Source organism: Anabrus simplex, chromosome 1, assembly GCF_040414725.1.
Source record: "Anabrus simplex isolate iqAnaSimp1 chromosome 1, ASM4041472v1, whole genome shotgun sequence".
Classification (NCBI taxonomy): Eukaryota; Metazoa; Arthropoda; class Insecta; order Orthoptera; family Tettigoniidae; genus Anabrus; species Anabrus simplex.
In genome coordinates this window covers 1045578927-1045592436 of record NC_090265.1, presented here as the reverse complement: position 1 = coordinate 1045592436, position 13510 = coordinate 1045578927, and the positions used below count along the sequence as shown (strand labels likewise).

Genomic DNA, 13510 nt, shown 5'->3' with positions numbered 1-13510 from the left:
GCCGACTACTTTATCTGACTTCCAATTAGCCGATCCTGCCTGACCCTGAGGAAGGGTAAAAGATAGACCTAAATAAAGAAAATGACTGAGAAGTATCCATGGGCTTAACCATCCCACTGCCACAGTATGTAGATCCCCCGAAAATTGAAACGGAATCGTGCGAACTCTTTTATGTCATTCCCTCAGGTTCCTATTATTCTGTACAGCAAAAATGGCATTTATGCTCAATTTTTAGTTACCTGAGTCATGTTGCAACGCTGTCGTTGGCTGCGATGTACGGCGCGTACCAGAAATGAATTGAAGATGCCCAGCAATATGAGAGGCAATATCATGAAGATGATGCTGGAGAACCAATAGAAGAGAGAACGATACAGTTCATTTTTTCCCAAAGTGGAATAGTCCAGGTCCACTGAGCCATCGGGCTTGGTGAACACTCGCCACTCAAATGGCGTTGTGGCTGTCGCAAGGAAGCACATGGTGAATACTACCACTATCACCTTACGAGCACGGGACTCTGTGCACAACACACGACCTCTTAGCGGATGACATACGGCAATGTAGCGTTCTACCGTGAAGGATACCGTCAGCCAAATGCTTGAGCTACCTGAAACAAACACAAGAATGTTTATATCTTCATGAACAGTATTAATAAGTCATAATTATGTAAATATTGTTTAAAATTGCACGAAGTAAGGAATATTTTTAAAAGTGCACAAGTTATAATTTTTACTTACATTTTTTTTACTTAATTAAAAATATTTATTAATTTATAAATACATGTGTCCGCCTCTGTGGTGTAGTGGTTAGCGTGATTAGCTGCCACCCCCGGAGGTCCGGGTTCGATTCCCGGCTCTGCCACGAAATTAGAAAAGTGGTACGAGGGCTGGAACGGGGTCCACTCAGCCTCGGGAGGTCAACTGAGTAGAGGTGGGTTCGATTCCCACCTCAGCCATCCTCGAAGTGGTTTTCCGTGGTTTCCCACTTCTCCTCCAGGCGAATGCCGGGATGGTATCTAGCTCAAGGCCACGGCCGCTTCCTTCCCTCTTCCTTGCCTATCCCATCCGATCTTCCCATCCCTCCACAAGGCCCCTGTTCAGCATAGCAGGTGAGGCCGCCTGGGCGAGGTACTGGTCATTCTCCCCAGTTGTACCCCACGACCAAGAGTCTGAAGCTCCAGGACACTGCCCTTGAGGCGGTAGAGGTGGGATCCCTCGCTGAGTCCGAGGGAAAAACCGAACCTGGAGGGTAAACAGATGATGATGATGATGATGATATAAATACATGTATATACAGTATAGGGATGGTGGGGGTTATGGTGGTCAGTGGTCAATGCCGGTCAGGCGGCTGTTTTGTTGATGGAAAGACTGGCTCTCGATTACTGCTGCCATTTTCCATGTAGCCTAGAAGTGCGTAGGCTATACCAGCCATTGGCCATGTTATCTGAACAAGGTGTGGATCAACATCACGAAAAGTTTTTTCTGCATTATTGTTATAAATTCTGTTTCAGGCAACGAAAACAGTACGTACAAGACATTATCAATAAATAACATTTAATAAATTCCTATTAATCTATCTATATGTATGTGTATAAAAGAGGATTAAATAGACTCAAAACTACTGGACTGATTTCGCTGAAAACCTCACAGCTTGTTTTTATTACTTCTGAAAGGGATTATGATGTGGTTTGAACGAAATCCGATGGGTAGTTTTCTTATGATTAGTAATTTTAGGTAATTTTATTTAATTGCCAACGGCCGTGGCCGTGTTGAAACACCGGATCCCGTGTGATCTCCGAAGTTAAGCAACATTGAGCGTGGTCAGGAGTTGGATGGGTTGCCACGCGCTGTTGGTGGGGGGTAGGGGAATGGAGGAGCGGAAAGGAACTGGCCACCCTACCGCACGTAAACTCCGGCTCAGGAACACCTCTGCGGAGGTTCGGACCTGCCTTCGGGCAGAATAACCCTTACCTTACCTTATTTAATTGCAAAGACGCACCATGATTGACCAAGATTGAATCGACTTGATGGACAGATTGTCGCTAGGCGACAGCATATAGGCCTAGTCCGGTAATAAATGCTGTATACAGGAGGACGGGGATACGCTGCCATGTTTTATGAAGTACCTTTCTTGATAGGAGATTCATTCTTATGCCTGTTATTTGGAAATAGCAATCCAACATGCCGTGATCGAGATGTACTTTCAAATGATAGGACCAACTTTGATAGGTCTGCCCAGTTTGAAAATGTAGCTGTGTATTCGATGCATAACATATTTAAGAAACTGTAAAAAAATATAGAATATCAGCAGTAGAATGACACGAGTTATCTGTGTTATCACCCAGTCCTAACGGAGAGCAACTGGGGGTTCCCAACTAACAAACGCGAGTCTATGTAATCCATCTACCCTATATATTAATGTAATCGCACGTGGGTATGTATCGAGGGGGGTGAGATATGAAAATAATCGAAAATTGTGTCGAATCCATAGTTTCCGGGGTCGCTAAGATGAATAGTGACACTCCGGATTTTTTTATCCCTTGTTGGTGGGGGTCGAGGAGGGATGAGATACAAAATTAATCGAAAATAGTGTCGAATCCATAGTTTTCGGGGTCACTGAGATGAATAGTAACACTCTGGATTTTTAAAAGTCAAAGTTAAGCCCCATTCGGGGGAGTGAGATATAAAAGTAATCGAAAACAGTATCGAATCCACAGTTCTCGGGGTCACTGAGATGAATAGTGACACTCGAGAATTTTTATAAATCCAAGTTCAGCCCCCTTAGTGGTAGGGGTGAGTGAAATATAAAACTAATCGGAAATATTGTCAAATCCATAGTTTCCGGCGTCGCTGAAATGAACAGTGAAACTCCGGATTGAGAATGAGATACAAAAATAATCGAGAATAGTGTCGAATCCATAGTTTTCGGGGTCGCTGAGATGAACAGTGACACTCTAGATTTTTTTTTAAATGTCCAAGTTCAGCGCCCTCCGGGATCTGGCGTTAGGGAGGGAGGAGTGAGATATAAAAATAAAAGAAAATAGTGTAGAATCCATAGTTTGCGGTGTCGCTGAGATGAATAGTGACACTCCGGGGTTTTTATAAGTCCATGTTCATCCCTCTGTGTGGTGGGGTGAGAGTGGGGAGTGAGGTACAAAAATAATCGAAAATTGTGTCAAATCCAAAGTTTTGGAGGTCACTGAGATGAACAGTGACACTTGGGATTTTTTAAGTCCAAGTTCAGCCCCCTATGGCATAGGGGTGAGAAAGGGTGAAAAAATATAATTACCAAAATGATCGTGATTATGGATGTATGTGTGTATTTTCCAGCATAGCTGTCGACTAAATGCTGTTGGGGCAATACACCCCTACAAACCCCAGGGAATGGGATGAAATATAAATATAGCTAAAAACTACCGATAATAATCTCGAACCATACTTTTCTGGACTACTGGAGCGATTTTCTTGGTACACATATGACTTACTATCAGGAGACTACCACGTGGGGATAAGAAACCTCTAGCACTCTTAGGGGGGGTGAGATATAAAAATCGGAAATTGTGTCGAATTCCACATTTTTCTGGGTCGCTGTGATTAATAGTGACACTCAGAATTTTTTACAGTCCAAGTTCAGCCTATTTGGCATAGGGGTTCAGAAAGATTAAAAAATAATTGTCCAAAATAACCGAGATAATGGACGTATGTACGTTGCAGCGTAGGTATTAACAACAATTGGTATAAGTTACTATCTGGAAAAAGTACTGTCTGGGTAAGACACTCCTAGAATCACTAGGGGAGGGAGTGAAATATATATATATAACTATAAACGACCAACAGTAGTGTCCAGTCAATAGTTTTCGGCACTATTGCAGCGATTTCTTTTTTCTTTTCTTGCAAGTTGCTTTACGTAGCACCGACACAGATAGGTCTTACGGCGACGGTGGGACAGGAAAGGGCTAGAAGTGGGAAGGAAGCGGCCGTGGCCTTATGCAAGGTACAGCCTGGTGTGAAAATAGGAAACCACAGATAACCATCTTCAGGGCTGCCGACAGTGGGGCTCGAACCCACTATCTTCCGAATACTGGATACTGGCCTCACTTATGAGACTGCAGCCATCGAGCTCGGTACAGCGATTTCAACCAAACTTGGTACACTTATGACTTACTATCAGGAGATAAACCGCGTGGTCCGGCTACATCTCTAAATGGTTAGCGTGTTGGCTTTTGGTCACAGGGGTCCCGGGTTCGATTCCCGACAGGGTCGGGAATTTTAACCTTAATTGGTTAATTTCGCTGACACGGGGGCTGGGTGTGTGTGTCGTCTTTATCATTTCATTCTCATCACGACGCGCAGGTCGCCTACGAGCGTCAAATCAAAAGACCTGCATCTGGCGGGCCGAACTTGTCCTCGGACACTCCCGGCACTAAAAGCCACACGCCATGACAACCTTACTACCATTAGGGTTAGGGATTGGAGGGGGTGAGATATAAAAATAATCGAAAATAGTGTCGAATCCATGGCTCACTGAAATGAATAGTGACACTCTGGATGTCCAAGTTGAGCTCGAATCGCCAGGGGCGTGAGAAGGGGTGAAGAAAAGAAAATGTCCAAATGACCGAGATAATGGACGTATGTGTGTATCTTCCGGCGTAGCCCTCATACAAAATTGGTATAGGCCTACACATGACTATTATGACACTGTGGATGGTTAAGACATTCTTCATCCGCAATCAGTCTGGATTTTGAGAAGGGATGAAAATGAATGTAAAAATAACCGAAATTATGGATGTGTATGTGGGTATGTTCCAGAATAGCTCTTAACGGAACTTGGTACACACATATGATTCACCATCTGAAAAAAAAAACAAAAAAAAAAACTATGGAGACGAAACATCCCAACCCCCGCTGGGAATGGGGAATGGAAGGGAATGACAAGTAAATATAATGGAATATAACCGTTGTTAATGTCGAATTCATTGCTTATATGTCGCTGAGACGTTTAAGTCCACGTTCAGCCTTTACTGAGAGGGGCTTAAAAGCAAATAGTCTAATATGACCGAGATTCCACCGCTTCCACTGCTTTTGGGATCGGAAGGTTCATTTGCGACAGTCTCAATGACAGCTGAAATCGTGTACATCATATCTATAACGCCACGGGTAAATACATATAGTTATTTATCACTTATTAGATTTTTGAAGGGATCAAATATTTCCCAGTCAATTCGAGCTTCCACAAGGACAAAGTTTTATTCGCAAATTAAATAATCTAAAACTTGAAATCAAATGCATGTAAATAACTCTAAAACTACCCATTATATATCGTAAAATCAACATCTCATAAAGGAATTCTACAAACAATCATTTCACACATAAATAACTGGTAGTACAAATGATAGGTTAACGTTCAAAAATGATCCGGGCTACGCCTGGTAGGGAAACCACGGAAAACCATCTTCAGGGCTGCCGACAGTGGGGTTCGAACCCACAATCTCCCGGAGGCAACTTCACAGCTGCGCACCCCTGAATGCACGGCCATCCCGCCCAGTGTGTTAGAGAACGAATGGGAAACATAAATGAGGTGTATTAATCGGATGATAAAAACACAAGTACTTTTGGCCCTACGCACAACGAATATGCGCTTTAAGAGCACATCGTTCTTGAAACTTTTCCTTACTTGTTTGAAGGCAATATTTCGCAGACATTCGGGAGAACTCTCCGTTGTATAATTTGTTGCGAACCACGAATATGTAATCATGTCTTTGAACCATGGTGGGGAAAATTGAAAATATATGAAGGATTGCATTTTTAGTATGCTGTTTCTCTGAAAACTATCAAACTCAAAGTCTTCACAGGCCGGCACAATGTCTATTAAACGGCGATACAAAGCCTTTCCACCAAGCGAATTAGTTACGCGGTTAGAGGCGCGTAGCTGTGAGCATGCATTCGGGGGATGGTGGGTTCGAATCATACTGTCGGCAGCCCTGAAGATCGTTTTCCGTGGTTTCTCATTTTCACACCAGGCAAATGCTGGGGTTGTGCGGTACTTTAATTAATGCCACAGCCAATACCTTCCCAATCCTAGCCCTTCCCCATCCTTCCCTTCGAAGAGTTAGTGCAACATTAAACCTGTTGCAGGGCCGATGACCTTCGATGTTAGGCCCCTTAAAACAACAAGCATCAAACCAGTTGCAAAAGAGAAAAATGAAAAAAACAACAACCAAAACCTTTCATTGCCGAAAGAAAACTTAACCAAGAGCTATATTTTCCCTGTATTTTGAAGAAGAATCTGGAGAACTTTCATACTGTGGCCTGGAGAGATGTCTTCAAGACAGCTTTTATCATTAGGCCTGTAAGTAGTCTAGGAATCTGACAGTAGAAAACAGTTGTCTTCCGCGAATGGGATGAAGGCTTATTTAAACCAATACTTTAATTCCTTTTTTTTTCCCATTTCCCTGACTTTGTGGCTGTTACAATTATATTTTCGGCACGAAACATTTCTTTGGGAAATCTCGGACCGAAAATTCCAGTTTGCCTCCTGTAGTACAATGAATAATTTCGGGAAAAGAGTACCGACCATACTAACGGTATAGTTGTGTAAGAATGATGAGTTCACTAACTGTTTCTGTATCTCTCACCAACAAACGATAGTCCTTTTCACTTTCACTTCGCGGACGAAACCACTCTGATTTATATTGTGTATTGAAGAAAGGGTGTAGTTCAAAATTCGCTCTGTAGCTGCTTCCACAAATGTATTTGCGGTTTATCTTTTTTCCGCTTCTTCTTGCGGATACGCACGGGATACAAATTTCGTGATTTTTCTACTTTTGTTATATCCTTTTTCTTGAAACGACTCAACCATCCAGTAGATACCCAGTCCAATTATGTATATCCTATTTACTGCTAAGTTAGAAAACATTCTTAGTAAATCTGCTACAATAATAATATCCGACGATGACGTCATTATATATACAATTACGGATACAATAAATTGAAAAATGCTAAAATAACTTAGAATTTACTCTTGATAAATTCAAAGACTGGAGAAACGTAAATTGCTTAAAACTAGAACTATCAAAGAACTGAATGGTATTTCTTTACACACAAACGGATAGTTAACAAAAATCCGATTAAATTTGGAAATAAAAAAAATTCTTTCTTTCTTTCTTTCTTTCTTTATCTATTTACCCTCCAGGGTTGGTTTTTCTCTCGGACTCAGCGAGGGATCCCACCTCTACCGCCTCAAGGGCAGTGTCCTGGAGCTTCAGACTCTGGGTTGGGGATACAACTGGGGAGGATGACCAGTACCTCGCCCAGGCGGCCTCAGCTGCTGTACTGAACAGGGACCTTGCGGGGGGGGGGGGGAAGATCGGAAGGGATAGACGAGGAAGAGGGAAGGAAGCGGCCGTGGCCTTACGTTAGGTACCATCCCTGCATTCGCCTGGAGGAGAAGTGGGAAACTACGGAAAACCACTTCCAGGATGGCTGCGGTGGAAATCGAACCCACCTCTACTCAGTTGACCTCCCGAGGCTGAGTGGACCCCGTTCCAGCCCTCGTACCACTTTTCAAATTTCGTGGCAGAGCCGGGAATCGAACCCGGGCCTCGGGGGGTGGCAGCTAATCACACCAACCACTACACCACAGAGGCGGACAGATAAAAATATACAAGTTAAAAATCCGGTTAACTACGTAGGAATTTTTATAGATAATAAACTTTAGTGCATATATTTCACATACTGTAAAACAGCCCTGAGCTTGGGCTTGCGGACGAAACTACAAATTGAGTTGACTGTAACAGTGACAACAGTCCGGCCCCGCGGTGTCACCCGGTGGCCCCGGGTTTGATTCCCGGCCGGGTCAGGTTTTTTAATTGTAATGATTAATATCCCTGGCCTGGGGACTGGGTGTTTGTGACGTCCTTAATCTTCCTTTCCTCAGACACAACATTCCTACTACCACCATTCCAATTACACGCAGGTTCATATTGTGCAATATGATGCCAGTATGGGTCAACGCCCCGAACAAATAGCATTAAAAATCATTTGAACACTTTCAAATACCACTAGCCTAAGCCATAATCGAACCCGCCATCTTGGGTTGAAAAAGCTGAACTGTTGAACTGTTGAACTGTTTAGCCCAGCTCCGTAAGTTGTTTTCAGATATCCGGAGACACACTGTTGACAGGGAGGTCAGATGATCAAATGTTACTGCGGACATCGACAAGATAAAATGACCTTTCCTTTATGTTTCACCAGATTACAAAAATCAGACCGGGAATTCCGAATGCAATACTCAGATATAATCATGTAACTTCATTCTCATGACCTTCGTCCTAAAAGAAAAAGAGTGAGATAAACTCACTCCAATAACGATAAAATAATGCCAAACCTTCAATAATATACTATTTAATACGCAGCAGAATGATCTACCCGCCTAGCGGAGGCGATAAAGGCGTGCCTGGTTCACCCGGAAGGACGTGGGTTCGTCAATTTCGAAAAAAATTGTGAAATGAGATATCCACTTCTGGAGCGATACATGGCCCTGAGTTTCACGTAGCCCACACCAAAATTAAGTACCAGGTTAACTCCTGGGAACAAAGGCGGCCGGGAATAGAGCCTACCACTCTATCGCATGAAGTGTTTTGGTTACGAACAGTGGGCGTCTTTACCTTCCACTCCTCTAGGGGCCTCCATGCCTGTGGTATGATGACCTACCCTCCTTAATGTGTGATTTAATTTCAAAGGAAATTAAATTTGCCACCTCGTTGGTGTAGTGATTAGTGTGATTATCTGCCACCTCAGGAGGCCCAGGTTCGATTCCTGGCTCTGCCACGAAATTTGAAAAGTACGAGGGCTGAAATGGGGTCCAACAAGCCTCGGGATGTCAACTGAGTAGAGGGGTGGGTTTAATTCCCAAATCAGCCATCCTCGAAGGGGTTTTCCCTGGTTTCCCACTTCCCCTCCAGCCAAATGCCACGGCCGCTTCCTTCCCTCTTCCTTGTCTATCCCTTCCAATATTCCTACTCCCCACAAGGCCTCTGTTCAGCATAGCAGGTGAGGCCGCCTGGACGACGTACTTGTCATCTTCCCGACCCAAAGTCTCACGCTCCAGGATACTGCTCTTGAGGCGGTAGAAGTGGGATCCCTCGCTGAGTCCAAGATAAAAACCAGCCCTGGAGGATAAAATGATTATGAAAAAAATTGCCTTCATTCTGAGTATTAAGCAAAGCTTAAGAGAGTAGTTTATGCTGATAATGAACATTTTTACCTTGTTTTCAAAATTGCAAGATATACTTTTAATTTGATATTGCCGGCTCCTTGACTGGTCACGTAGTGGGCTTACGTTTAGAAGGACCCGGGTTCGATCACCATACGTGCTGGGGATTTTAACCACGCTTGGTTAATGCCTCTAGCTTGGGGACTACGTCTTTGTATTCGTCTCAATACACATCTTCACTTACACTTTAACACATCACACCGCCAAGCATCAGAGAATTATAGAGAGTACATATCTCGACATAGGGTTGGTGTAAGGGAAGTTTTTTTTCCTTGTGGCTTTACGTCGCACCGGCACAGACAGGTCTTATGGCGACGATGGGACAGGAAAGGGAGTAGGAGTAGGAAAGAAACGAACGTGGCCTTAATTAAGGTACAGCCCCAGCATTTGCCGAGTGTGAAAATGGGAAACCACGGAAAACTCTTCAGGGCTGCTGACAGTGGAATTCGAACCCACTATCTCCCGGATGCAAGCTCACACCTGCGCGCCCCTAACCACACGGCCAACTCGCCCGGTGTGAGGGAAGGCATCCGGCCGTAAAACTGGGAGTAATTGGGAGGAAGAGAAGAAGAAGGCCGAGCGAGTTGGCCGTTACCACAACACAGCGTTTGTTTCACAGACACTTTGGCTTAGGTCGACATGAGAAAGTTCCGAGCAGGAACACCATTCTGTTATGGGTGAACAGCTTGAGAAAAAGTGGTTCGAGTGTGAAAACGAAGCCGCCTGGTAGGCCTCGTAGCGTGCGAACACCTAGACCGTCCGCGCAGTGAGACATGCCGTTACGCAGTCTCCTCAACGTTCGGTGCGTAGGCATTCATGTGCTCTGGGACTCTCGGATCGCATCGTAAAGAGAATTTTACACGCAGACATGAAGTTCCATCCGTACAAAATGGTGGGTGTTCTGAAACTCAGTGAACGTGATTGGGCCAAACGCAGAGCGTGTTGTAAGACTATCCTGTAAGACTATCAGCTGTAGCAGCTGACACCAGTGTCCTGGCAAGTGATGAAGCGCACTTTCATTTGTCAGGCTACGTTAATAAACAACATTTTCGGTACTGGTCCGCAACCAATCCTCAACAGATCCATGAGCGACCTCTTTACAGCGAGAGTGTTACTGTTTGGTGCTCTGTCGCTGATTTCAGGATTGTAGGCCCTTACTTTTTTGGAGAGGAGGACATAACTGTAACAGTAACATCGGATCGTTACGTACAGCTGTTACGCACCTTCCTGCAGCCGACACTTACCGACTTAGAGAATCCTGCTGTGTGGTTCCAACAAGATGGTGCCACTGCACACACAGCCAGGGCATCGATGGGTCTCCTCAGAGAAATGTTTCCAGGACGTCTCATCTCCTTACGGGGTGACGTTCCATGGCCAGCCCGTTCCCCTGACCTCGCCCCGTGCGATTTCTTTCTCTGGGGATATTTGAAGGATCGCGTCTTCCGACGTAAGCCGCGAACACTACATGACCTGAAAGCTGCCATCCATGAAGAAATGGAGGCAATACCACAAGACATGCTGAAGCGAGTCATGCTGAACTTGAGGGAGAGGCTTCAGACGTGCATCGAACAGGATGGTCGGCATTGGATGACATTATTTTCAAAACCTAGTGTGTATGTGTATGTGACGCAAACGGCAAACACTACTCTTTCCAACTGTGCAATACATATTTGAATGGCTTGTTGCGTTGCCGAGATATTTACGTTTGAAATTCGTCAGGTATTTCTGCCGCACCCTGTACAATTGTATTTTGTTGAAATAGTAGTGTTATATTATGCCATAATCCCCATACAAGTTTTGATTTGTTTACAATCCACACAATTCGATTATTTTCAAACAGAGAATCATATTTTCTGATCAAATTACTGTCGCATTAGAGTGTATAACTCCAGGACATTACAATGAGAGCAGGCATGGCTTTTAAAGTGACCTGGTTATAAACCAAAACGAACTCACAGTACAGAACACATTTGTGCTGCACGTGTTTACGTATCTGCATCATAGATGGTGCTCCTAGTTCCTCGGAATCGATTCCGAAATCGGGTTCCCGATTCTCCAGGCATATGGAATCGACTCTTCGCTATTCCAGTCGCAACCCATCACTAGTTCCTAGAGTTAAACTCGTACCTACCTCTTCCCCTCCGGGCAACTTTCAAACATGGGTGACGTGTAAAGACGATATCTGCAGAGCTCGGCCAACGGCGCGTGGAGTGGTTCCGCGGAAGATAAATCCCCTGGTATGTTTTATACATGTACGGAGAAATTGAGTGTATTTACACAGTAAGATATCCAGTACAATATACTTTACGCACTCATATTGTGAACGTTTCTAATACACATCTTTCTTTTGCAGCTCCGTCTAATGGATCAGTGGTACAGTGTCGGCCTGCGGATCGTAACATCGCATGTTCAAACTCGGCAGAGGTGGTTGGATTTTTTGAAGGGTGGAAAACAAGTCCATTCGACACCCTATGTTGTACGATGTCGGCATATAAAAAAGTTCTGGTGGTATTTTGGTGTTTGACCGACAAAAATTAATTTAAAACTCAGCCATAGTTTTCCAACAGAAATCTAGTTTACTCTGTTATCTGGTAGAGTGAAGTTGAATGTCGAAATTTACGCGCAGGTAGCTTAGATTGCGTCAAATCAAAATGCATGCACACGGTAGGTAGAGCTTCTTCTTCTTCTTCTTCTTCTCTCTTCGTTATGCCCGACTAAGGAGCGGGTTTGAACTTATTTAGCTGATGTCGTTGACTTTTCCTCTCCCAAAATCTTATCTACCGGGCGAGTTGGCCGTGCGCGTAGAGGCGCGCGGCTGTGAGCTTGCATCCGGGAGATAGTAGGTTCGAATCCCACTATCGGCAGCCCTGAAGATGGTTTTCCGTGGTTTCCCATTTTCACACCAGGTAAATGCTGGGGCTGTACCTTAATTAAGGCCACGGCCGCTTCCTTCCAACTCCTAGACCTTTCCTATCCCATCGTCGCCATAAGACCTATCTGTGTCGGTGCGACGTCAAGCCCCTAGCAAAAAAAAAATCTTATCTTCTCGCTGTGGCTTTTCTTGCGATCTTCTGACCAGGTTTTGTTGGTACTAGTGCTCGGATGGTGCGTAAAGCGGTGCTTGTCGACTAACTTTCTGAACTTAGATGTGTCTAACACAATGACATCTGCGATGCCTATTTCTGAAGATCTTTTCCAACTTCGAGCTAATTTTCTGAACTTAGATCTGTCTAACACAATGACATCTGTAATGCCTATTTCCTGAAGATCTTTTCCAACTTCGAGCTAATTTTCTGAACTTAGATCTGTCTAACACAATGACATCTGTGATGCCTATTTCCTGAAGATCTTTTCCAACTTCGAGATCAGTTTTTTACTTACATTGATAGGGCATGGTTCAGAATTCTTTCGGTCAATATCTGATTACTCATTCTGAGAATATGTCCGTAAAATTGCAAACGTCGTAACCTAAATGTGTCTGATATTTCCTCTGAGTTCTGGTACAGGTCATGAGATTTCCTTATCATCCAGAGTCACCCTGTACAGACTGGTCGAACAAATTTTCTTAGGATTTTTCTTTCTTAATTTTCTACATATTTAATCAGAGATCTTCCCCCAATGACCAGTGTTTCAGATGCATGTGGTGCTTCAAGCTTGATTACGGTGTTGTAAAGCCTTAATTTTGCACTTCGGGATACGGATATTTTATTGTACCTGTTCCAAGTGAGCCTGTATGCTCTTTGTAGTTTAAAGATCATTTCTTTGTTTGCTTCATGATTAAGTCCTGAAGGTTGGATGATTTTCCCGAGGTATTTGAATTTAGACACTTGGGATATTTTTCCATGTTGGGTTTTCATTGGTTGTCCATCCAGGTACCGAAGAGATCCTCCCATGTAGTAAGTGTCCTGGTATGAGGTCTGGAGTCCTGTTCTGTATGGAATTCCATGGAGCTTTTCAATGGATGCAAACGCTTCCTATCTGTTATTGGACAACACTGTTAAGTCATCAGCGGAAGGCCAAACACTGTAAATTAATTTTGTTTTCACGTAATCTGTCAAGGGTTATTACTTTAGCATCTTTTTCTCAAGTTCTAATCACTTTTTCCAAAACAAGATTAAACAATGAAGAGGACAACCAACCACCCTGTCAAACTGCTGCTTTAACATCAAAGGGTTTAGACAATTCCCATAAGAATTTAATCTTTGAAGTGGTGCCTGTTAGTGTTTGCACGATTAATTCT

General features: G+C 43.8%; 1 protein-coding gene across 1 annotated transcript in view; it reads right to left on the bottom strand.

Moving 5' to 3' along the window:
* The window catches only part of LOC136857934 (FMRFamide receptor), a 434139-nt gene that overhangs the window by 38205 nt on the left and 382424 nt on the right, over nucleotides 1–13510 (bottom strand). Inside the window, exon 3 of the mRNA XM_067137033.2 lies at nucleotides 240–604. Coding sequence (XP_066993134.1) covers nucleotides 240–604 — 365 coding nt within the window. The remainder of the gene's footprint in view (nucleotides 1–239; nucleotides 605–13510) is intronic.